The 24731-nt window shown below is 36.3% G+C and overlaps 2 protein-coding genes across 4 annotated transcripts; both read right to left on the bottom strand.

The window, feature by feature from the left end:
• Window positions 1-46: 46 nt before the first annotated feature.
• Window positions 47-3162, bottom strand: LOC149928485 (protein SCAI). Of its 2 annotated transcripts, none has more exons than XM_090159523.1 (15): window positions 3028-3162; window positions 2801-2896; window positions 2656-2742; window positions 2482-2589; window positions 2275-2371; window positions 2110-2208; window positions 1901-2053; window positions 1709-1828; window positions 1455-1638; window positions 1304-1394; window positions 1072-1226; window positions 968-1009; window positions 776-907; window positions 608-708; window positions 47-536 (listed from the first exon to the last, which is right to left on the bottom strand). In XM_090159523.1, exons 1-15 carry the CDS (start codon window positions 3123-3125, stop codon window positions 393-395), a joined length of 1707 nt encoding a protein of 568 aa, XP_090015649.1. In that variant the 5' UTR covers window positions 3126-3162; the 3' UTR covers window positions 47-392. The 2 variants fall into 2 exon arrangements, with proteins under 2 accessions (XP_090015649.1, XP_090015650.1); XM_090159524.1 differs by having other exon boundaries at window positions 2491-2589.
• Window positions 3163-3343: 181 nt separating this feature from the next.
• Window positions 3344-15900, bottom strand: LOC149928484 (putative ATP-dependent RNA helicase TDRD12). Of its 2 annotated transcripts, none has more exons than XM_090158218.1 (26): window positions 15757-15900; window positions 15538-15693; window positions 15381-15469; window positions 15264-15311; window positions 15076-15192; window positions 14796-15004; window positions 14623-14723; window positions 14045-14335; window positions 13846-13983; window positions 10412-11253; window positions 10202-10343; window positions 9945-10133; window positions 9751-9885; window positions 7470-7622; window positions 7162-7399; window positions 6747-7108; window positions 6170-6691; window positions 5869-6111; window positions 5594-5795; window positions 5286-5532; window positions 4945-5221; window positions 4733-4891; window positions 4371-4669; window positions 4041-4314; window positions 3903-3984; window positions 3344-3844 (listed from the first exon to the last, which is right to left on the bottom strand). In XM_090158218.1, the coding sequence occupies exons 1-26, from the start codon at window positions 15823-15825 to the stop codon at window positions 3753-3755; spliced, it is 5676 nt and encodes a 1891-aa protein (XP_090014344.1). In that variant the 5' UTR covers window positions 15826-15900; the 3' UTR covers window positions 3344-3752. The 2 variants fall into 2 exon arrangements, with proteins under 2 accessions (XP_090014344.1, XP_090014345.1); XM_090158219.1 differs by having other exon boundaries at window positions 14623-14702.
• Between the last annotated feature and the right edge of the window lie 8831 nt (window positions 15901-24731).

Below are 24731 nucleotides of genomic sequence, written 5' to 3'. Positions count from 1 at the left end.
TTATGGGGGTTGTTTTTACTAATCATGTTATGGTTCTTTTTACTTGTTCTTTATATTTTATTTTGGTGCTTGGTGTCTAAGGCCTTTGGCCAACACCATAAGTTTTTTCTAGAAAAAAAATTATGGGGTTGAATTTAGAACATTTAAGGCTAAAAGCCACTAAGAATGTCCCAAAAGATGGTAGTTAAAAACCATAATTACTAAAACGTAATAAAAGGAAATTGTGCGGCATTGACTTAAAAATAAACAAGCCTTATAATAATACAATTTGGTATATGTATTTACATTATTTAAACCTAAACATTTTAGCAGGCATGTTTGCAAAAATTTTCATTTGCCTCCATTATGAATCGAGAAAGTCAGCTTTAAGCTAGGGTAAACATGACTACCCGTCAGTCCTGTTCTTCAACTTCAGTGAAAAGCGTCGATACATCCAAGATGGATGCCAGATCTAGGACACATCTTCGTAACGTTGGATTATCAAAGATTTCCGTTTCTGGAAATTGGGGATGAGAACATGGGAAAAATGATCGGCCCTACACCAATGACCCATGTTCACATTACTATTTTCAACAAAATAGTAATAAACAAAAAATATGAAACTTACCTTAAATAACCTATGTAATCTTAAAGCAATGCCGCAAAAAATGAATCTTAAGATGAGTAGCCTCAAAAAATCATCTCCGAAGAAATGCAGAAAAACTGGATCTTAATTCAAAACATCCCCGTGAGTATCGCTTAAATTTCTGGGACACAAATTGAAGAATATATTTACCAATGTTTCTTGATCTTGTGACGAGATGGCTGGCTTCCGTCATAAAATGAATGATTTGAGATTTACCCTTTTCCCACACTGATATTGGGATATCGGAAATATTGCAGGTGAAACACATGGCTGTTAAGGGTGCTAAAAACACAATCCTTAGTTGGATTTCCAATATATGGAGGTAGTTCTATAAATACTTACAATGAAGGAACAAGGTAAAAAGGTTTCCCTTATGTTGATGATCTAAAATGTAGAAGAAATTAACTGAATATTTCCGCAAAGAACGCAACTTGGAAAAAAATTACCATGGAATGAAGGAGGAACATCTTCTGGTGACATCAAAATGATGAAAGGTTGACCAAAATATCGTGGAATATGTTGGAAGGCATGACTGTTGTCACTATCTACTATTAACATTAAAGGCTTTCTGCTGAATGGATAGAGATCACCTGGATAAAGGCTGAAAAAGGAAAATAAACCGTGACAATCATTCCTAAAGTCTATAGGAGATAAACTTAAGGGAAATTTGTTGCTGACCAATTCATATCTTTCAACTGCATGTTCTTTCTGTTAGCATGTTCAGCTTCTTTTTTGCAATTGGTCATAACTCCACCAAAATCATATCCAGCTGAAAGAAAATGTTACAAATGTAACTTTAATGAAAAGAATGTATAGTGTTCAGACTTACGGTCTTCTGGATGTTTTATGTTCGAAAAACAGCCATCAGCAGAGAGGTAGAGAAGCAAAACACCATTGGGAGGGAGTTCCTTAAAACCAGATGCCAAGAAAACCAGGAGTTGGCTGAATGTTGGTTTGTACAGTAAGTACTTGTGTGGATTTTCCCGTTTCAGAGGACGATCACTGTTATCAGGCTGTTACCGTGATAATCGCAATTATACTACATATTTGAGTTGATTAGTTAAATAAGATTAAAAATATTACAAAAGGTAGTCTTCCCGGAGCTGGAGAAACATCATAAATTTGCGTGCTATCTTCTTGTGGTTCTCTCTCCAAAGTTTGAAGCATTCTAAACATATCTAATGTGAGCTCACTAAATTTAACCTAAAGAAAAAGTTATAAAAATAAATATATATATTTTTTTTGACATTCCGAGATAGGATTTATATAAACAACCTGATCTGAACAATTCCCAACAATCAATATTTCTTGAAGTGTTAACTGAGAAGAAGGCATTTTCTCAACTCCAAGCATGTTTAACGGACTTAAACGATGTGACAAAACAACTGACGTTGAATCATTGTCAATGACATTGATTAGATTATCCGCCTAAATATTTTTTTGTGTTTAATGCCCCAAAAATGTAAAAACTGTTGAATTATTACTTCAATGAAAGCTTTAATTTCTCCTAAGACTAGAGTCCACTCGAGTTGGTCTTCTGGTTCATAAGTGGCCGTATAATCGTCGATTTGTTTTGCAAGTTCCTGAGAAACAGATACTTGGCCTTAGTACTCATAGTATCCACAAAATGCAAATTTTTCGTAACTAACTCTGACTAAATCTCTGACTAGTTTCATTTTCTTTAACAGCATACAAACAACAATAAACCTTGCATAGTACCGCAACTTTTTTACCATCAGATCAGATCTAGGTGTGTTGTAATAAAGTGGAAAATAAAATACAATTAAATCATACTATTGAATATGTTACCAATAGAAAGTTCTCAGACAACAGCAATAAAAAGGATACAATCTTACAGCACATACCTTTCTTCTTTGCTAGCTTTACTATAATAACCTCTTGCCCTGATGGCTGCGTAGAATGAAAACGCCTCATTCAAGTAATTTGTCTCACTAGTCCTTAGACTATTAAATAATGGTTACATTATTGCACATTGATAACGAAGCCTTCTTAATAAGGCTAACTCTTACTAATAATGGTAGTACAACTGCCCAATTTTTGAAGCAATTTCTCCAATTTGCCATCTTTTCAAACCATATTTCACGTCAAGTACATGTCTATTGAAAAAGAAGGTTTTAAAAAAATAAGCCAAAAAAATAAACTAATTCAATTTACCTATGCTGTTGTTGAAATTTCCACAGTTTGGTATAAACGTCAAACGTTCTTCCAAAATAGGCTTGCCACTGTTTGTGTCCATACTGTGGAAGATCTCTGAAAAAATTCACTCATTTAATTTCATAGCAAAGGCTTAACAAAGTAACTCCCCGAAATAAACCTCAGCCCTTCATTTACATAAAGCAATTACTAGAATCTGATTAATATAGAATTATTTCATATTATACCTTAAACCATTAAATAGCTGTTTAGATTTTTCTAATAAATGGCAAAATTCGTTGACAATTTTTCTGTCATGTTCGTCGTTTTCGCTCATGACAGCCATCTTAATTGAATCTTAGACGTCATTTCACCTTAAAGGTTCTCCCTCCCCACGGCCAACTTAGATCTGTTCTCGCTGTACTCGCGAGTACAGCGAGAACAGATCTAAGTTGGCCGTGACCTCCCTCCCCCCTGAAATTCTTAAAGGAATAGTGCTAATAACAGTCGCTGTTTTCTTACATCCATCAGGCCTATATTTTGTTGAATAAATTGTGCAAAAAATAAACAACCAACTTTTAATATTTAAAACAGCAGCACAACGGGTACAAAAATATAAATCAATTATGCATTTTACACAAAATATATAATTTGAGATCATTATGGAAATTTTCCAAATGCAAAAAGGTGTCTTTACCCTTAAGAAAACCAAAAAGTTAAGCCAACTAGAAATCACATAGAGGAACTATGTGCAACAAACAGGCTGTGCACAATAAAGCTGCAGCCACACTGCCTTAGAATCCTCCATATGTTTGCTAGCGCTGGCTTAACTTGTCTAACCGGAACTTTAATTTTATAACTCTAACGTTTTTACATTTTGTACCTATTTTAGCCCGTATTCTCAATAAATTATTTAAGATGTTGAGATAAAGGTGTTAGCAGAAATTATCTTACAGGATAAGATATGTTTTAATTAATTTTCAATATCTTCAATAAACAAATCATCATCACCATCTTCACTTGAACTGTCTGTATCATGATGTTTAATATAGTTCTGAGCCTTCACTGTAAAAATAAAACTTGTTAACCAAGAATTTCTAACGTACTAAAATTTGTATTTTACTTCTCATTGGTTTTTGAGGTACAGAGAGAGTGTTAATATAATCATCATCAATGTGATCTAAATTCAGAGTAATATGAGGCTTCTGAAAGATAAAGGAGACATGGAAGTTCAGCTAATTAGAGAATGGCCAAAAATTACTTTTTCATCAGATTTGACCAGTTTTGGCCAATGAACTCCTCTCTCAGCTTTCTTAAGGCAAAACTTTGCATACAAAGGCAGTTGGGTAGATGTAGAATTTTGAGGAATAATGTTAGAGTAAAAATCTTCTTTAAAATCATAAAATTTATTGCCACGGATAGTTCTAAATGACAAGAAATTTTCTCCGATATCAGCAAAATATTCAGAACATATAAGTTCAAAATGAACTATCACAGATTCATCAGTTTGAAACCATGTTGTTTTTGGCTGAGTTCTAAAAAAAACCATAATTAAAACCAGCCTACAATCAAGTGCAAATTAACGAATAACCTTGAAATATCTTTGCAGACAAGTAATGTCGGAATAGGATAGAAATCTTTTGGCACAGATTTTATTTCTTTCGGCACAGATTTAGGTTTTGGCTTTGCAGTTTGTTCCACGCAGTTTTGCAGTGTATCAGGTTGATTTTCAATTTCTCGTAACTGAGGTCCATTTGTACTCAGTACTTTATAGCCTCTGAATTCCTGAATGTACTTCGGATCAAATCCATTAAGCAACATAGTGAAATTATTATCGTATTCCCTCTCTAATCGATTTAGTTCTTCATCCTCACTGTCGTCACATTCAGACTAAAAAATAAACATTTAACCAAAAGTTATATTACATACAAAGGAAAACAATTTATATCGTACATTAGTAGTTGAACTGTTTGGTGGTAATTCCAGCTTATTCACATCTTCGGCCACACCCTTTTTGATTAATTCCTTGGCTAATGACAAGCCATTTTCAAAATACAATGACACGCAGTAATGGTTTGCATTACTGTTTACAGCGGGAGAAGTCTGCAATGCCTACAAGCACATTTATAAAAAAAAAATTTTAAAACTTTAAAACATGGTCTTACCTCTAGAGTGAATTTCCTATAAACACTGTCATCGTCATCCTCTCTCGTAAAATCAGTAAATGTCTCTATGGCTGCTTCACTCCAGCCTCCATGAGCTGGACTTACCCCCACAAGGGAGCATTCAACAGCTTGGAATGGAAGGAAGTTGAGCAAATCTGGGCTGATTTCATAAATGTCATTTTCAACAGCGGAACATTCATCACCAAAATCAGGGAAGAAGAGTCGTACAATTGTTTCTCTGTTCTTGATAACCTCAGTTATTCTCGCTCTGTACCATCTGAATTTCAAATTAAAAAAACATAAATTTTGTAACATCTCTCGCAACAGGTAAGGAATGTTACCTTTGCTCAGGAATATAAGGACCCAAAACCAAAGCATTCTTTCTCAGATTCTCCATTCTTTTCAGTTTTCCTTCAACCAACTGATTATTAATCATATCATTTAATTCAAGCAGGGTCTCATAATTTTCTACAGGAACTGTATAAAAAAGGCTAGGACTCTGAACAGAAATCAAAAAAACTGCCTTGGAAACATGGTGTTCAAAACTTTCATATGTCACAAATGACGACAAATTAACTTTGCTTGTTTCTGAAAAAACAATGTAATTTTAAAACTCACAATTGTTTGGTGACTGGTGAGTTTTAGTTACCATGTGGTTGAGAAGTCCAAGATATGGTTCCTTTACATTGTTTTAATAATGATTCAATATGATTAGGGTTTGAAACGGCAAAATTGGCAGTTTTCAATTTTGATACTATGGAAATTAGCATGGAATTAGCATCAGAACTGGGTGAAATTGGATTTTGACCAAGATTAGTCACAAAAATGCAATTATGGAAGGATAAAACCACCTAAAAAAGGAATAATTTAATGTTTACATAATGGATAGCTGTTAGAATAAAGGGACAACAAAATTTGAAATACATTTCCTCTAAGCTCTTTGTCTTTGACAAGGTCATTAGCAAATGAATTGGCTTGGCTGGTCCAGATATCGCCACCATCCATGGGTTTGACCTTACACAGACGAATTTGTACAGCTTGAGGTGGGAAATCTGCAAACTCTTTTGGAAGCACAAAGATGCAGTCTAATTCAACTGTTCTAGTCCAGCCTTCGTCAATGGAAACTATAATTACTTTCCTAGTAAATCCAGATCTAGTTGGTATAACCTTTAAGAGAAAGTAATCATTGTAGAATTTACACAAACCTAAGTAAATTAATTTGTACCTCTCTAATTTTGACTCTAAAGTATGCCCCACCAACACCCCGGAAAGCGCAGATATCATCCACTTGGGGCTCGGTCACTATTTCCTTTACTTTGTTTCCCTCAAAATGGTGTGTGAGGTTTAAGTTTAATTGCAAAAATTTTTCATGTTGTTCTGTAACTTCTTGACCATTGTTTGGCTCTCTGTATTTCTGTATATTTCCATAATATAATCCAGCATTTATGACATGGGTAATTAACAAATCAACGTTTCCCCAATGAGGCATTCCTTCGTTTGGTTGATCAATTGATGGATGAAAGATATGCCTTTGTCGGCAGATTTCTTTCATTTCACATTTGCCAAAAGATAACAGATTGTCACAAAGTTGGCGGGTCATTAGTTCCTTATCAGCCAGTTTGGATAAGCCTTGTGGGATGGGATAGTTCATACGACGCATTATTTTCATCAACTCGCAACTCTGATGACTATTTTTGTCATTAATCACAATATAGTTTACACATTCTTTTAATTGGGCCTGAGCAACCTAATAAAACATTTAAATAAATATTTTGCATAACAAAATGAAAAATTATGTATACCATCTCTGGATTATCTTGAGGAATATTATACCAGAAACTAATGACATCCCTGAGACAACTGAAACGATTACTAAACTGAAGCTTAGATAAATCAGGCAAATTGTAATGGATGAGACACTCTGCGTTGGATATTTCAATCAGTGGCAAAATGACATCGGAGACAATCAAAATTGGGTGGTTTGCGCAATCCGCGGATGCTTTCCACTGATGCTTAACATTCTCAAGATCAGGTTTGTTCATCTCTTCATGAGCAATCAGCAAATGAAAAGAGTGAGACTTCAACATTGGAGCCAAATTCCGTACACTTTCAGAGCTTGTGCAGCAAATAACTATGTTGCAATTTGAATATCTTCCCAAAATGTCTAAAAAAATCAAATCAAATAAAAGAATCGAAGAGTTTTACACAAAAACTTACCAGCAATAACGGACACTTCTTGATATTGTTTGCATATATCCACATAAAAAGGAATATTGGCTTGAATTGCCGCTTCCAAGAAATTGGAGAAAAGCAAAATGGGATTCGCAACCATTCTCACAAATGATTTAACTCCTTTAGTCCAGGCAGTGGAACAGACTACAAATTGATTAGGAGAAGATGTATTTTTCCCTCTGCAGATAATAACTGTACGATATTGAGAGAAAAATTCCAATATCTGTAATAGTTAAATAGGTATTGATTATACATAATTCATTTTTAAATATGTGCTCAAAAAAAGTAATTACTTCATTGTGAAAAATTTCAATGAGATGATCAGCATCATCCAAAATGAGATGACAACAACGTTCTATGATGTTAATGTTCATTTCATTCTTCATCAGTTTTAAGATGATGGAAGGGGTAGTGACCAAAACTTCGTAGCCTCTTAAGAACTCAGTCTTATAATAAAAAGATATGGCAAAATATCAACACACCAACGCTACACGATACTGAATATTTCTGTGTCAAAATTCGCTGAGATAATAATTTTTGAAAATATACGTTTTTTTAGCGCAACATTTCGCCAAAATTCAGCCCGCTTCATTATTGTAGGTGAAGTGGGATACGCGATAGGCTTAAAAGAAATAAATATGCAATGAAAGTAACGCATTATTATTATTATTATTGAGTGGGGTGGCAAGCCAAACACTTCGACCTAAGGTCCATTGTGCATCCCCAAACTGGTTGACTTAAATAAGTCCTATTGCCGACATAAAGCTTAAAATCTGCCCGGCCGTGATATTAGAGACGTCATACGTCTCCAACCGATGCATACCCAAATGCTCAAACCTCTGGGCTGCATAGTAATCGCAGCTACAGAGTACATGTGAGGCAGTTTCCTCCTCAGCTAGACAAGATCTGCAAATCGGGTCATCACTGACCCCGATAAGCGTTAAATGTCTGTTAAGATGGCAGTGACCTGTTAGTAGGCCAGTAACAATCCTAATACTGGACCTAGAGAGCGAGAGTAATTCTCTAGCTCTCTCCCTAGAAGGGCCAAGAGTGAACTCTTTGGCCTGCCTTTGACCCTCAATTTCAGACCATTGTCTGAGTTGACGATCCGACATAAACTTGGAGATTAAGCCGCGTACAAGTCCTCGGGAGATGGGGAGAGCAGGTTCTGGACCAATGAACCCAGCCCTCGCACCTTCCTTGGCCAAGGCGTCGGCCCTTTCATTCCCAAGATGCCCCTTATGCCCAGGTACCCAACAAAGTTGAACTTTATTGTGCAACCCAAGAGTGCAGAGGAGATCTAAGCAGCTAAAAACCAGTTTAGAAAGAATACTATACTGGCTGAGAGCTCTAAGAGCAGCCTGGCTATCTGAATAAATCTGGATAACCTTCCCATGATACCCCTGATGTAAACAGTGAGCAACACAGGAGCAAATTGCAAAAATTTCAGCCTGGAATACACTAGTGTGTATCCCTAGACTTTCATAAAAGCCAAAATTATTAGTAAGGCAATACATCCCCGCACCAGTGCCATAGTGTGTCTTAGACCCATCAGTGAACCAGACGATCTCTCCTCTGGTACCGAGGGTCAAGTGACTCCACTCCGCACGGCTAGGGAAGTTGACCTCAAAAGGTTTACTAAAGTGGAGTTTAGTAACCATCAGATCAGAGCCCATTGTTAAAATCGGCATCTGATTGGACATATCTCGGAAGAGCTTGGTGTGGCTATGCTCCCAATTATTAGCCTTCCACCAGCCATTTTGGTTAAGCCTATAGGCACCTAAAAGGGCAGCTTCCTCAATAAAAAGGTGGAGAGGAAGCATATTCAGGAGTATTTCCAGAGAAGCGCTTGGCGCTGTTCTCATGGCTCCTGTAATGCCGACACAAGCCAGCCTTTGCAGAGTGCGCAGATCAAACTGCACAGTCCTTAAAGTAACCCTTGGCCACCAGACCACAGCTGCATAAGACAGGATAGGTCTGATGATCAAAGTAACGCATTGTCCAATCTTTATTTGCAGAAATGGTTAAACTATCGTAAATTAAATGTGAGTAAAGCTTTTTAAACGGCCACTCTCCTTTGCAAAATTTTGTTAAACTGCCCGCATGCCCTCTGCAAATTTTGGTAAAGCAGCTATCTCCGAACCCAAGATGAGTGTAAAAAAGTATAATGGAAAATACCAAAATATAATCATAAACTAAGTGTTGGCACCTGGGGGCGAGCGGCGCCAACACTTCGTTTATGATTATAAACCACCCCAACCTCATTCTTGCTAATGACGATGGGCCGTCTAGCAACGCGCCCTAGAGGACATATTACCAAGAAAAAATAGAAAATACTTGGTCCCCGCCTAATATTGCACAAAACATGTACCCTACTATACCACAAACGGAAAAAGTAACGCTAGAAAACGTTAATTTTCAAAAATTAATATCTGTGAATTTTCCTTTCCGCAAAATAATTTTGACATAGAAATGTTTAGTATCGCCTACAGTATCCAAAAAAATATCAGACATGCGTTGGCGTGTTGATGTTCACCCAAAGATATGAATTTGTTATAGAAAAACAAATAATACCATTTTCTTTTCAACGTTGTCACCACCGTGAATAGTGAGAATACTAAACCTTCTCGAAAAGTTATTGCACTTGTCAAAGTTCTCCTGGACATTCTGGCAAACCATCCAATTGGTACAGAGAATAATTGCTAGAGGCTAAAAAAATTAAATTTGTAATAAAACATATCAATTTGAAATTAAAAGGATTAATTTACACCAGGGCCAGGAGGTAGATCTTCATATTTTCCTTCTTGCGAAAAGTCATTCAAAATTGGAACTGTGTAACCAAATGTTTTCCCAGCATTTTTCAAACCAACCGCAACACAATTGCGTCCCCTGAGTATGGCTGGCCACATATAGGATTGCAACACTGTGGGATTTGCTACTTTGCAAGCCTTTAGAGCCTAAAATCCATTTAAGATTGTCAAAATATTGACTTAAGAATAGGATTTTAATTCATTTAAAAAAATACCTTAGCGATTCTATCTTCAAAATAATAATCATTAATTTGCAAAGACGGAGATGGAACTTGGTTTCCTAGGCAGATGACATTCACGATATTCATTCTATTTAGATCTTCTTTCAAAAGAGAATAAGTTTTGTGCGCTTTGTGACTAAACAAAGTTTAAAAGACAGGATATTCATTAAAAGATGACCAGTACCCTATGAAAATACAACCCACCTCTCGAGTAATATGTAAGTATTTTCATTGGATGGTACTTTTTGATGTAAAAATGAGAGGACACCCTCAGAGTTGATGTGGTTCAAAATTCCACGTTCTTCATTATTAACTTCATTTATCTTTTTAGGTGAATTGACGTGTGTGGACTGAGATTTTGTCACACTCTCCATTGCTACGTTTCGACAAAGTTTAGGTGCTAATGGTTTTAGCACAACATTAAAAGTGTCATCTACAGTCTTCCTCTGGACATCATCCCCTTTCGGACTTGTTTTTTCCCTGATTTTGGCATATTTCTTGTATCGTTCCCATTCTGGGGAAGAAACTTCAGCATCTTCTTTCTCCACTGCATTGGATTTCAATTTGCCTTCAACCGGTTTCTTATTCCTCAGCCTGAGATACTTCTTGTACGATTCAATTTCTGTGGGAGTTGATCTAGTAGAATAGGCAATTTCAATCTGACTTTGTCCACTTCTATTGGTTCCATTAATATTTTGTACTTTTATTCCTTCAAACCCTTGATCAGGAGATGAAATTGATTGACTAGAAGCCTCTTTGTTTGAGGCGCTTTTCTTCGCCATTTCTAGGAACCTTTGAGAATTAAATAGCCTTCTAGGCAGCGGTTGTGGCACTATTTCTTGCATTGCAATAGGTGAATTTAAAGGTGAGGCACTGGTGAATTGGTTTTGTACGGGATGGTTACCACTTTCTACAATTTCACTGAATTCCAAGAGTTCTGACATTCGGCTGTCACTTTCAGATGACTTTTCCACTGATTGATTGTTAAATCCACTCAATTGAGAACTACTTCTCGATGCATTTTCAGTTTCACGACTTAATTCATCCTGTAAACAAATATTCCACATTATACTACTGTATTTTAAAATCATGTGCCTTCTTTGAAATAAAGAAATGCTTAATTGTAAGTAAATAGTAGGGGTGTGCGAGTATCAATTTTTGACTACCGAGTCGAGTTCGAGTTTTTATAAATTTTCTTATCGAGTTAGAGTTTGAAAAACCTAGCGAGTTTACGAGTTTTAAAATATCACCTTTTCTAAGCTTCGAGCCCTTAACGAGTCTTAAAATTCTAAACTATTGAACCATTACATTTGGGAGTTTTAATATATTAAAAGAGTTAATTAGATAACTAAGATCTAATATTCGTAAAAAAAAATTTGCATAATATTTATTATCACACAATGGTTCTAAGTAAATAAAACAACACAGCCAATGCTAGCTGTTTTAAATATCACATGACAATTTAAAATTCGAAATCTGTCACATGATCCAATCGAAAAAAAGTAGCTGATAAAGTATGACGTCGAATGTTTTTTGTGAGCCCTAATTGGTGGAGAGCTATGACGTAATATTTTTAAAACTCGATAAGAAGAACGAAAGCTGGGCGATTTTTTTCCATTTTTTATGGAGTACTCGGTTTATACGAGTGCTCGCATAGCCCTGAAACTCGTTAATACGAAAACTGCTTAACGAGTCTTTATCGAGTTTAACCTTGAACCAATTTTAAACTCGAAAGTTTAGTGAGTTTCTGGACAAGGCTTATTGAGTTTCGAGCCGAGTACTCGAGCTCAAACTCGATTCGAGTACTCGATTTAAGCGAGTGCTAGCACACCCCTAGTAAATAGCTAACAATTGATTAATTGAACTACATACATTTATTTGATTTCACACCAAACAAGTTTTTATATTATCTTAATAAAAAGATGCGTGACATGCTAACACATAACTTGCAAAACATTAAGAAGTTGGGATGCAATTTTTTTAATTGTTATGACTTATCAGACACGTTTTAAAGGACATTAAGGTTAATTTAAATGGTCACAGAATATTTCTAATTTCACCAGTTTCCTCATGCTTGTCTCCAGCAATAAAGTAGGAAAAAAGTTAAATTAGGATTGGTCTGATCTGCAATCACCAGGCACGGAAGGGGAGGGGCTATCTGAAACTCACATGGAATTGTTAAAATAATTCCGAGGCTCTTTAATGGTCACTATATTGTTCACACTTTAAATTATTAAAACAGAACATGCCATATCAGCCAACCCTTATCTAAGTTTTTTTAAATATCCTGATTTTAATAAATTTTTTATTTCTTTGTACAGTCTCGATCAAAAGTTTCTGGCCATTTTCTCTTGTCAGCCATTTTGTTTCTATTTTAAGTAGAGTTGAATGAGGGCTTCTATGAAAGAAAACCCTCATTAAAATATTATAGGTGAAAATTAATGCCCTACCACAATTAGGGCGCGAGCAAAGCCGGAAATAGTCAAACCCCTCCAAAATGACATCATGAACAAATAAAATATGTCGTGCCTACACTTGTTCAAAGCGTCATAATATCTGGAAACATAATCTGGTTTCATTTTTCAAATCGGATTTGTGGTTGTAAAGTTATTGAAGAAATAGTAATGACAGAAAACATGCAAATTAACCCTAATTTAATTTTTAAGTGAAACAAAGCAAGCGTGAAAGTAGTATTTAAAATAATATCGTTCGAGACCATGATATTTTTGGCTTCACCCCAAATAGCGATATTATTTTAAATACTACTTTCAAGTTTGCTTTGTTTCACTTAAAAATTAAATTAGCGTTAATTTGCATGTTTTCTGTCATTACTATGTCTTCAATAACTTTACTACCACAAATCCGATTTGAAAAATGGAACCAGATTATGTTTCCAGATATTATGACGCTTCGAATAAGCATAGGCACTACATTTTATTTATTTGTTCATGAAGTCATTTTGGAGGGGTTTGACTATTTCCGGCTTTGCTCACGCCCTAATCATGGTAGGGCATTAATTTTCACCTATATTATTTTCGTAAGGATTTTCTTTCATAGAAGTCCTCATTCGGCTCTCTACCTAAAATAGAAACAAAATGGCTGCCAAGAGAAAACGGCCAAAAACTTTTGATCGGGACTGTACATTGTAAATTTTAATTTTTGGTAGATATACTGTGGCTTGTATGGTATTTAAGGAAATAAATTCGGGGTGCAATTTATATTTATAACTTTTATGTTTTGCGCCTGGGAAACCTACTTGGAGCAATAATTAAAACATCTATTTTATCATCACCTACCATTACTTAACAACCTAAAACTAATCTGAACCAGGCCTTAAAAACAGTAGTTTAAGCAGATTAGTTACTACACAAAGGTATATTTTATGAGGCAAACAATTTGTTGCTACAACTTTAAGTTGAAAAAGAAAAGTCACTGTAAAAGGGGGAAAACTTATACTAATGGGAGTGATAAAAAATTTTATAAAAATTATTCACTGAAAAACATGTGAAGTAAAAAATTATGAGATAAAGGTTTTCTGTTCATGCAATATCCACAATGTTTATGAAGCATTATTTTCCTGTAGATAAATGAGCAATTCTAGTCTAATTTTCTAAGTGACAACTTGAAAAAATCTTTACTTTTTCAGTTTTGATGCTTTTGTTGGGCCCTCTGAACTTTCTTAGCAGGTTCCAATTATCCATTTCTTGACTTACTTCTTCATCAATTCCACCTTTCATCACTTCGGGGCTTACCCCTTTGCCTCTTCTATTCAAATTCTAAAACAGAAACCATACATTAAAAACCTATATTAATTTACACTCAATGCAAAGTCATTACATTGTATTTATTTTGAATTTCATAATTTAAAATGCCCCTGCCCAATCCTTTAATGGGAGATTCATCAAGTCTGAAGTTGAATGTTTGAGGTTCTGGTTTTTTAGCACTAAAGGTTTCGTCAATGGAAGGCTGTAATAAACTGAAATCTCCCTGAAGATTTCTTCTCCTTCGTATAACACCCCTACCAATACTAGTTGGTAGTGTAGTACAGCTACCAATTGTAAATTGTTGCAAACCAAGTTGAAGTGTGTTATTTTGTTTCTGAGATTCAAATTCCTTCCCAACATCTATCTGAAATAATTAATTAAAAAGCTTATTAGTAATAAATTGCTTGATAATTTTTTAAACAGCGATCATATAATAAGACTTAGCAACGCACGTGGGGAACAACTGGCAAGCCTAGGCTTAACGTTTTTAACTTTTTTTAACAATTTACTTTTTAAAATCTATAGATGGCGCCAGCGGTATAAAAAGAAATTTATCTCAATGTTACATTTAACATCTTGTAATTTTAACAAAAAGAAATTAAATTAAATTTATCTAATGGATAAGAAAATTTAAAATAATTATTTCTTCACCTCAATTGAAGCCGCAAGATTATGAGGTGCCTCTTCAACTTGAACTCCAGAATCAGAACCAGAGTGGTTTTTTAATTCAGCTATACAAGATTTTGGAATAGCTGTTTTACAATTTGGGGAAAAATTATAAATGTTTTCTTAAAGATAATCTAATATAAATTGATACAACTTACGACTTTTGTATTGCTTTTTAACACAGAAAGCGAAACCTTTAAAGACCAATTCCTCATTTAAGCACACTTCTTCATCTATCGGGGAAAACATCTTTCCATAGAACTTCCCATTACTGTCCCTCTTCTGAACTTCAATTTCCACAGTGCTCTTTCCAGCTAAGAAATTACGCACAAAAATGTCAGTAGACGGATCCCATCTGTCCGAAGGCCTTTAAAAAATGGCAAATTAGAGCAAAATACAAAAAAAATTCAACTGCAGTGGTAATGGATTTAAACTTACATTCTTCTAACCATCATATCTTCGTTGAGAGAAAGGCTCAAAGGTTTAAGCTCAAATAATACAAAATCAAACGCTTGGAAAGGAACTTCAAACATCTTTGATGGCGGATAACGTAGACTAATTTAAAATAATTAATTACATATTTCTATTATCTATATTAATTTGTTCAGTAGTAAGCTCAAACATACCATTTAGGTGGAACAGAAACAGTAATTCCTTCATCAATCAGGTACACACTTTATGTAAAATATTTGATTATCAGTTCTAAAACTCAGTTCATTTTGATTAACTGTAGAAACACTAACTTGGCTAGGACCTCTTTAGACGTTTCTAAAAGATTATCTACTCGGCCCCGACTCCAAATAACACCAGTCCTTGGTTTTACAATAACATACTATAAAGTATCCAATTTTTTGCTGTTATTTAAAACAAAAATTGAAGCTCTTATGATTGATCACTTACCGATCCTTTACTCGGTAAAGATATTTCAGTACTCTCAATATCATATTGATCAACATTACTAAGTACCATAGATTCTAATTGAATAAAATCCAGTGCACTCTTAGACATATTATCATTAGGACATTCTTTTACTATAAATGAAACAGGATCTAATATCTAAGGAACCAAAAACAATTAATTATCTTTGTAATTTGGTAACTGACAAACAATTAAACTTACTTTAACTATTGTAACCAAGTGCCTTTTAAGAACATTGTCATCTGGAGATTCTGCTAAGGAACTTGCCATTTTTAACTGAAATAGGCAAATATATTACTATTAGATGAAAAGGCTCCCAAACAGTGGTGTTCTCGGCGATTTCCAAATTCAAGCATAGACAATAAACAGAGAGCGTATTTTCCCCAATCACTAACCTACTTTTTCAAGTTTTCAACCGTTGCCTACGTTAATCACGTAGGCAGCGTTTCAACGTACTTTTGCATAATACGCTTAGTTCGCCATCTATGGTAAAACTCGTCATTATTTAATAAGGCGTGAAATTTTAATTTAAAAAAAACCGCCATTTGGAAACTTGTGTCTTTAGGTGCCGTGGTTTTTTTTCGCCTTTTCTTGGTGTTTGAGCAGGTTCAAAAGTGTAGCCCTATGACGTCATTTTACTCCAATTCTATAATAATAATCAGCTAGGCTAATACTGAAGACACCACCTTAGGTCTAAGTCATCAAGCAACTTTTATAGTCATTAAATAGCATTTAACAATTGGATATTCGTTATTAAAAGCTTGCCACATGTGAAGATGTTCAAAACCCGTTATGTTTTCGTGAAACCAAAAGTAAATAGGGGGAGAAAGTCTGGCACTTGGGTCCAACCGCACGACGTCTTATTTGAGGGGTAAAATTTTGGGGCTTCGGAAATGACTTCCCCCTCGCCTCTTTACAGGGACACAAAGGTATCGGTTGTACTCCGCCACGATGAAAAATAGTTCTCTATAGAATACGTGAATATTAAACTTTTGCTTTCGATAATTTGTTTAATTTAGTTCCTAAATAAAGTAGATATATGATAGAAACTAAAATGCGACATTTTAAAAATAATAACACGACTTTTGAAAAGAAATAAACCGTAACTAGAATAACGCTCACTTAAATCGTGGAGAGCGTGGCGACATCTAAGAGCAGAGATCGGGAATAATTGGTAAACCTACGATGTTAAGGCCTAACAATTTGCAAGTTTAACTGAAATAATAGATATAGCTACGAGCTTTTTTGGTTTATTTTACAATTGATATAGTAATTATTAATTAATATCGAAGGAAATAATGGTCCGCATTTGACAGAGAGACTATTTGAAATCGCGAGGCGGTGACATGATTGCCAGGGAAAAAAATTCAAAATTTTCCACTTGAGCGCGGACCGGAATACCACAAATGCACTACTTCGCGCGTAATGTGCTATCCTTATTGGTTAGAAATATCACGTGATCACTAGCTCTTTAAAAAGGGTGTCAAGCTGCTCAAGCATGGTGGAAGGTAAAATCTGAAGGCAGTGATAGACTTTCTCCCCCTATTTACTTTTGGTGAAACGAAATTTAAGCAGACGAATTTTATATATAAGCTAGATTACTCCCTCTACACCTCCTTTCGAGGAGGAGTAAAAAGTGTAACGTTTGAGCTCTGGAACAAGCGAACAAAATTCGGGACAGGGTAAATCTTACCCCAAGAACAGGCGAATAAAACGCTTTAGGGTAAAAAGTTTAAACTTTTTGTCCTGGGACAGGCGAAAAAAAAACACCTATTTCCAATACCACGGCCAACTTAGATCAAAGATAATTTAAACTCGTACCCTAGATTCGAAATCACTCTCTCGCGCGTTGCCGATAGCGTTTACCCACTTCCCGCCGGAACTCAGAAAAATTTACTCCATGGTTTGCGCCTTACCGCAACCACGGCCAACTTCGATCACGTGATGCCGCGCTAGCAGCGCGTGATCGAAGTTGGCCGTGCCGCAACCGATGGAGCCAGATTTTTCTGAGGTCACGTGCCGGAAAAGGGTAAGCGCTTCGTAACAAAACCGTCAATGGGAAAGCTCTCAGTATTCGAATCTAGGGTACGAGTTTAAATTATCTTTGCTTAGATCCACTGCTACTCGCACTAGAGCAGTCGGTCAAATGAGCAGTAGGACAAATGAGTAGTTGGCCAAATGAGATGTCGGACAAATGAGCAGTCGGTCAAATGAGTAGTTAACCAAATGAGATGTCGGTCAAATGGGCTGCTCATTTGGCCGACCCGAATTTCGGCTAAAAGAGTAGTAGGCCAAATGAGTAGTCAGCCTAATGAGTAGTCGGCCATCATGGGCGAATTAAAGTAGGACATGACTGCTGCAAGCTTGTTGTGCGTATAAACGGGTACGTCTCTTTAAAAACACGGTCAAAAGGGGATGAAATAGTGTGGGGGAAAGAGATTTAGAACAAATTCAGACGCATTTTCCGGTTGACTTTAGAGCCATCTGTCGGCAGTCCTTGAAACGTTTTGGAATTTTATTTTTGATAACGGCGTTTGAAAAAGACGGTTAGGACATGGGCGAATTAAAGTCCGTGGTTAGGATTCAGTAGTTTTCGTTAATGATTCGCCAATGGTTAACGATTCGCCTTTAATATGGTTACCTGTAAACATTGCGCATTTCCAAAATGCAATAGCGATAGTCGATATTTTAACAAACCTCACATGAAAGTAATTTGGTTGCTTAGAAAGTTAGGGTTAAATGTAACATTTGATTTACCTGATAAAATTACAAGGGGAGGCGGTTCTATTCCCAAAGTCAGATAGGTTTGTAGCTTAAACATTCTAAAAAGAACATAATATTTGTTATTAAATGTTATTACCAATTTTTATTATTTTATAATATTATATACTTACATGAACCCACATAATAACCACACCACGACACGCAGTGCCGGATTAAGACCCTTGGGGGCCTCTAGGCACTAAGCTATCGGGGGCCCTTTTAATACAAGTAGAGGACTCAAGGATGGAGTAAGAGGGTAGCTAAGCAAACCAACTTTTTCTAGAGTTGACACAATGACCATTTTGAAAATGGGAAATGGTTTATTTCCATGGGCGCCCGCAGAGGTGGGCAAACGGGGAAATTGCTCCACCCCCCTTTCTTTAGCCATACCTCTTTACTCCCCCCCCCCCCCGAATTGGGCCTTGCCCTGTTGTTTTTCTGTTGAACCTTTTGGGGAGTGCAGTGACGAAAAAGAGTGATCCAGTTACTTGAAATGTGTGTTACATCAATTTCGGGAAACTTATATCCCTATTCCTACTAAGCTTTAGCTATAGCTCGTTCATTTATCGAATCGTTGTATGTGTAAAGGTTGTATATTTCATCGGGCGAGTTCGCTATATGACTTGAAATAATTTCTGCCGGCGTCCATGCTCTCAGTAGCGTAGGGGTGGACTTGCCCCTTGGTCCACCGATCTGGCTATGCCACTGCATGCTCCTCTCTATTTGAACTTTGTTTGAACCCACAAACCAACCTTTTCTATTTGACTAGGCAAAAACTTAACTATTCGCCCTACCCCTCTAAGACGAAGCACTTAATTACACACGTTCCTGAATTCCATAAGTGACAATTCACAACGTAACTTAAACCAAAAAATAAATAAAAATGCCATAGCACCCACTTAAAGGAAGTAATAACTGGACCATGATTATCCAAATTATAGTTCAACTATTCAAATTTGTTTAATGCTGGGAAAATGTTAGTCAATTCAAATCCTAACGATGTTTATATAAAAAAACTATGCTGGGGCCAAACAAAATGAACAAGGGTGGGGCAACCCCCTCTATGCAGAGCGGCCTGACACGGAGTCACAGAGTGGACAAGAGATTGGTTATACAAGGTTACAAGGTAGTCGTTTTGGTACGGTTCTACCTCTATAGATCACCGTAAAACGAAATAGAGGCTACGCGGCAGTGGCGGACTGGGTCTAAAAATGTGGACTGCCAGGGGTCAAAGGGGGCCCACCCAAAACCAGAGGCGTAGACAGGGGGGAGACACCCTCTGAAAAAGGAACATTCCCCCTGAAATATTGTTTTATGTTAATAATTTTTTCGCTTTAATTATTATTAAATCAAGGAATACCACTGGGCATGCCTCAGGCTGGAATCAAACCAGCGACCTGTGGGTTGCGGTCCCAACGCCTCTTCCTTTTGGACTACTAAGCCCACAATATAGGTGTTCCCTTGTCTCGCGTAGAATCAGTGGCGTAGCTGAGAACTCAGAGGCCCCCCCGCAAAAATCTCTACGAGGCCCCCTTTTTTAATTTTTTTTATGGTTAGCGGGGCCCCCCTCCGAAGCGCGAGGCCCCCCTGAAGCTCGAGGCCCCCCCGCACCGCGGGCCCTGCGAACCATCAGCTACGCCACTGCGTAGAATATATCCCGATTTTTTATTAAAACATAGCATTTTATAAATCACCTAGTAGTAACAGTTCCTTTCAATTGGAATACTCTTTGAAACGGCAACTCATAGGTCGCTGGTTCGTCGCCATTTATAAAAGAAATGTTTTAGCGATATAATGTTTTCAATAATTACAGATAACATATTAAAGGCAATATACAGTCGATACTAAATGTAAACATAATTATACAGATTATTATTATTAGTTTATATTTTAGACAAATGCTAGCTTTTTAAATAGGTATACGGTGCCGAAATTTTACTTATTAACCGGTTGTTTAAAAGCATGTTTCATGTTCCACTATATTTTGAGTAATCGTTGGAATACAATAGATGACTGTGCGAATCTGTCAATAATTGCTTCTACATCCAATTCATCTAACAATTCCTTTTCAATGAATAGCAACATGCATGATTCCAGGCTCTCCTCGGACAGTTAATTTCTCAGCCTTGTCTTTATTATTTTTAGCTTTGAAAATGTCCTCTCACATTGGACTTGAGTAACTGATAGTGTGCAGAAGACTTTATAAAGTTAATAAAGGTTATCATATGCCTTGTCGTGAAGTCTGTTGGATGCCAGAATTTTTAGTACACAGGACGGACAAGTGCTACAAACCTTGCACTTGTTGCAACTGGAATCCATATTATCATCGTTATTAAGCAATAATTTGAATACGTCGAAGTTCGAAGCAAAATAAAGCAATTCCAACATAACTTCATCTTTACTGATTCGTGGAAAAAGCTTAACACCATCCAAGGCGTCATCTTCTAGGCCCTTCTCTGTAATATTTTTAAAATTTGCTGTGTCCAAGCAAGATAAATCTTTATACAACTTTTTTGTTGTAAAAAACGTGAATATAGTGACTGGACAATGCGGTCCATTACTAGGTTAAACACATTTACTCTAAAATCAGCGGGACCCTGCCAAATATAAGACGTAACTTAGTACTGTTCAACTACGTAGTTTGTTTCGTCGGATACTCGGGCTTAGCCAAACTTTTAAAAATGTGTTAAAAATTGTTAAAATTGTTTTGAAACTGAATCCACGCTGAACCGCCCGCGCCTCGGCACCCCGACGATGTCATTGGAACTTTTTTTTTAAATAAAATATTAAGTTTTAGTTTTATTCAGTAAAAATAGAATTTAATATTGAAAGTTTTGGAACTTCTATTATACTTTGAAGCTACTATAATGTTGGCATATTGTTGAAGGTTTAAGGTGTCCCACTGACCAAATTTATCATGGGGCCCACCTGCCATCGGGCAGGCCCAGTCTATGGCCAGTCCGCCACTGCTACGCGGTACCCTATCTCGACTTACTCGAATTCGTTTTTTATTGTTTTTCGGAAAAGTATTTCATATTTCATTTATATTATAAATATTAAAAAAAGAATCAATATAGTTTCAAAGTTATTGATTGTTTTCATTTTGAAAAAACATGCCGTAAAACTGTTATTAAATTTAAATAAGATTAATGTTTTTTTCTTCAAATAATTTATTCTTTGAACTAGCGTATTGACGTGGGATCTTTCGGGGCCCCTAGGCAAGTGCCTAGTGTGCCTAATTCTTAATCCGGCACTGACGACACGTGCTCGGGAATTCAAATAAAACGCCCCCCCCCCTACAAGAAACACGTGGTTTGATCTAAAACGGCTTTACTTCCTGTTTATTTAAAAGTGACCGATAGATCACGCCACTAGAAGGTGTTTTTCTAGCAGTACGCTTTTTTGGGAAAAGTCATGTGTCATGTCCTACTTTAATTCGCCCATGGCCATATGGTCTGCTCATTTGGCCGACCGAAAAGTCGACCAAAATTTAGAGGTCGGGGATGGTTAACTTTTATTCAATAGATAAAGCTCTCAAAATTATTCGTAAAACGTTTTGATCAAGTAATTTATATTTCTGTATTATCCGATTAATTTTTTTATAAATTTGTAAAATTAATCGGAAAAACGACGTTATTTTCGATAAAAAGCTCAAATTTTACGAATAATACATGTTTTTAATCATTTTCCGAAATATTAACCGGTAAATTTCTTTGTTTACATTTTTTCCCAAAAAAATCAATTTAATCATGGATAATGATTAACCGTTACCGACCTCTAGACCATATAGTAAGCGTAGCTTTTTTCTAGGAACCTTGGGTCAAATGGGCATTCCGAGTTTCGGACATATGCACCGCACCCGTCGAAATAGTAGGTTAATTTTTAAGCCAAATACGCGCACATGTTAGCTAGTAGCGAAGGCGAGGTTAGTGAAGCTTTATCCCATTGTGACAGGAGGTACGAGTTCAATAACTCAAATTCTACGAATTCGGTGTTTTACACTTGGCAGTAAGGCGAAGGCAGGCAGAAAATATCCCGGGCGCAGAAGCAGGCACGACGCCCAATCAAAGCATAGACTAAGAAACCTTTCTTAGTCTATGATCAAAGCATGGAAGAAGTGAGGTTTCCTCAATCTTCGCCAAAATCATGTTTTGCGGGAAGTATAAATGCAAGGGGAGTGTTGCAGCTAAGAAAAATTCCAGGCGGACAGGCAGAAGAAAAACTGGGCCTTTAATATTTTTGGATGCGGTTTTCGCTATAAATTTTGGTTTTTAACGGGCTATAGGGCTATCTATTAATTTAGAAGAAACCACCTATGGACTGTGAGAAGGATGATAAAATACGCGAAAAAGTAGATTAGTCCATAATTAAAAGGGATAATATAGCTAAATCCTAAACAAATTTGAAGAAATTAAAAAACTTACTAATAACTCGTACCAATAGGTCTTCGAGCAAAAGACGCGAAACTCGAATCCAATAGATCTTCGAGTAATAAAAAAAAATTAAAATTAAATAAAATAGCCAGAAATTCCAACGGTAGACCGGTTTCGTTCTATTTGGAACTCATCAGTACCGTGCGGGAAATCTGGCTGGCGACTGTCAAATCTAAAGGAGAAACTAAGCCTAAACATTAAAAATTTCAAAACGCGTTGCATATAGCAACGGAAAGCCGAAAAGGGGGGGGGGGGGGTGTGGTGGAGAATAGAATATACGATAAGTTAATTTAGAAGAAACCACCTATGGACTGTGAGAAGGATGATAAAATACGCGAAAAAGTAGATTAGTCCATAATTAAAAGGGATAATATAGCTAAATCCTAAACAAATTTGAAGAAATTAAAAAACTTACTAATAAATCGTACCAATAGGTCTTCGAGCAAAAGACGCCAAACTCGGATCCAATAGATCTTCGAGGGCTATCTAACTGGTTAAAGCTTGACCGTTCCCCTTTAATATTACAGAAAACCCAAGTGAAGTGGGTATTAAGGGGGAAGAATACAGTAAAAGCCTCTTTTTCGTTCAAGCTGAACGTTTCTGTTTTAACAATTACATAATTGAATTATATTTTTCTTATTAGGCTGAACCTTCCTCTAGTGCTTAAAATAATTTTGATAATTATAATATTTATAGTTAACGAGATATAAGGTCTTAACTAAAGTGTAGTTTGGGCGCTTGCCCAACTTGTTTAGCTCCGGGGGTCTGAATTAAAACGTAATAACTTAATTACTTTTAAATTTAAAATTGTCAAAACTATTGTAGAGGCTGTTTTACACTGAAATATTAATTTTTTAAGTAAAAATACAAAATTAAAAGAGTTCAGCTTGAAATAGCGCTAAATTAGACAATGGCAACTGTAGGCTTCCCCCTTAAGGGCCGAACTAAAAATCGAATAGTTAGAAATGGTGACCATACATTGTGGGAGAGAGTTCCAGTCATTAATGACAGTATGGGAGTAGGAATTTGATCGCCAAGTAGAGTTAGCTCGGACCTTTCACCAAGGCCGTTTTATCCATGGACTAATTATTTAGTCCATGTTTTATCCAATGGTGCCCAGGGCATATGAAGGTTTGAAGAGGTGTACAAAGTTCGATAGGGCGTACGAAAGTTTATGAGTATGAAAAATTTCACTAAAGGAATATAACCTCAGGTATTTCGTGTGGAACATCAACGTTTGCAGCTCTGGCCGCTCTTGCCTTTGGCTTTAGAAATGTTTGACGCCACTGTACAGGGAAATTTGAAAAATTGAAGGGGTCTTCCGTAAAGATTGCTTTGCAGGTTATATTCTCTTTAAGAAAGGTATTCTTAGAAATAGGAGATACGTTCAGTAAGCTGTAACGGAAATCTGGGGAAAATCGGTGTTTACTTGATGTTTGCTTGTCGTCATAGTGACGTAGGAAGTTACTGAACGAGGGGTAAGACAGTCTCAGATAATCTGTACACCGAGTTCGTGCATTTAGCACTGTTAAAGGTACATATTTTCAAGAGTTCGCGAATTCCATTTAGTACTGTCAAAGGTACGGCAGTGTACACCGAGTTCGCAGAGTGTCTTACCCCTCGTTACTGAACGATGTTATTTCTAGTCAGCGCCGTTTTTAAAGATGGCGGCTATAAATGTTACGGGGCCCGAAAATCAGAGGAAGTGAAAAATAGACAATATTCTTCATATGGTTGCAACGATTAGTCTTTTATTAAAAAAAAGAAATTGACCATTGCAGTAGCTGAGGTATTCCAATTGAATGATAGGACTTTGGATGGTTTTTTTGATGAGCATCGGATGTCCATCATGACTTCAAAACGGAAAGGCGAAAAATCGTACAGTAACAAAATGTTGGCATCGATTCAAGCACGTAGATATAGAAAGTCTAAGGGGGGGTGACCAGATGAAATCGCGGGCGCGAAATGTTTCGTTCTGCT

The sequence above is a fragment of the Leiobunum rupestre genome, chromosome 9, assembly GCF_980474605.1.
Source record: "Leiobunum rupestre chromosome 9, qqLeiRupe1.1.hap1, whole genome shotgun sequence".
Lineage (NCBI taxonomy): Eukaryota > Metazoa > Arthropoda > Arachnida > Opiliones > Sclerosomatidae > Leiobunum > Leiobunum rupestre.
The sequence above is the reverse complement of the archived record's forward strand: the minus strand, read 5'-3'. Positions and strand labels throughout refer to the sequence as shown.

Bases quoted from the DNA above. Each gene is read 5' to 3' on its own strand.
- LOC149928485 (XM_090159523.1), bottom strand. From the start codon at position 3,125: ATGGCTGTCATGAGCGAAAACGACGAACATGACAGAAAAATTGTCAAC. The intron at 2,897-3,027 runs GTATAATATGAA...GAATTTTTTCAG, and splicing joins CAGCTATTTAATGGTTTAAG to AGATCTTCCACAGTATGGAC. The intron at 1,010-1,071 runs GTAATTTTTTTC...TCTACATTTTAG, and splicing joins TGTTCCTCCTTCATTCCATG to ATCATCAACATAAGGGAAAC.
- LOC149928484 (XM_090158218.1), bottom strand. From the start codon at position 15,825: ATGGCAAGTTCCTTAGCAGAATCTCCAGATGACAATGTTCTTAAAAGG. The intron at 15,470-15,537 runs GTAAGTGATCAA...GATACTTTATAG, and splicing joins CTTTACCGAGTAAAGGATCG to TATGTTATTGTAAAACCAAG. The intron at 11,254-13,845 runs GTAAAGATTTTT...ATTTGTTTACAG, and splicing joins AAAGCATCAAAACTGAAAAA to GATGAATTAAGTCGTGAAAC.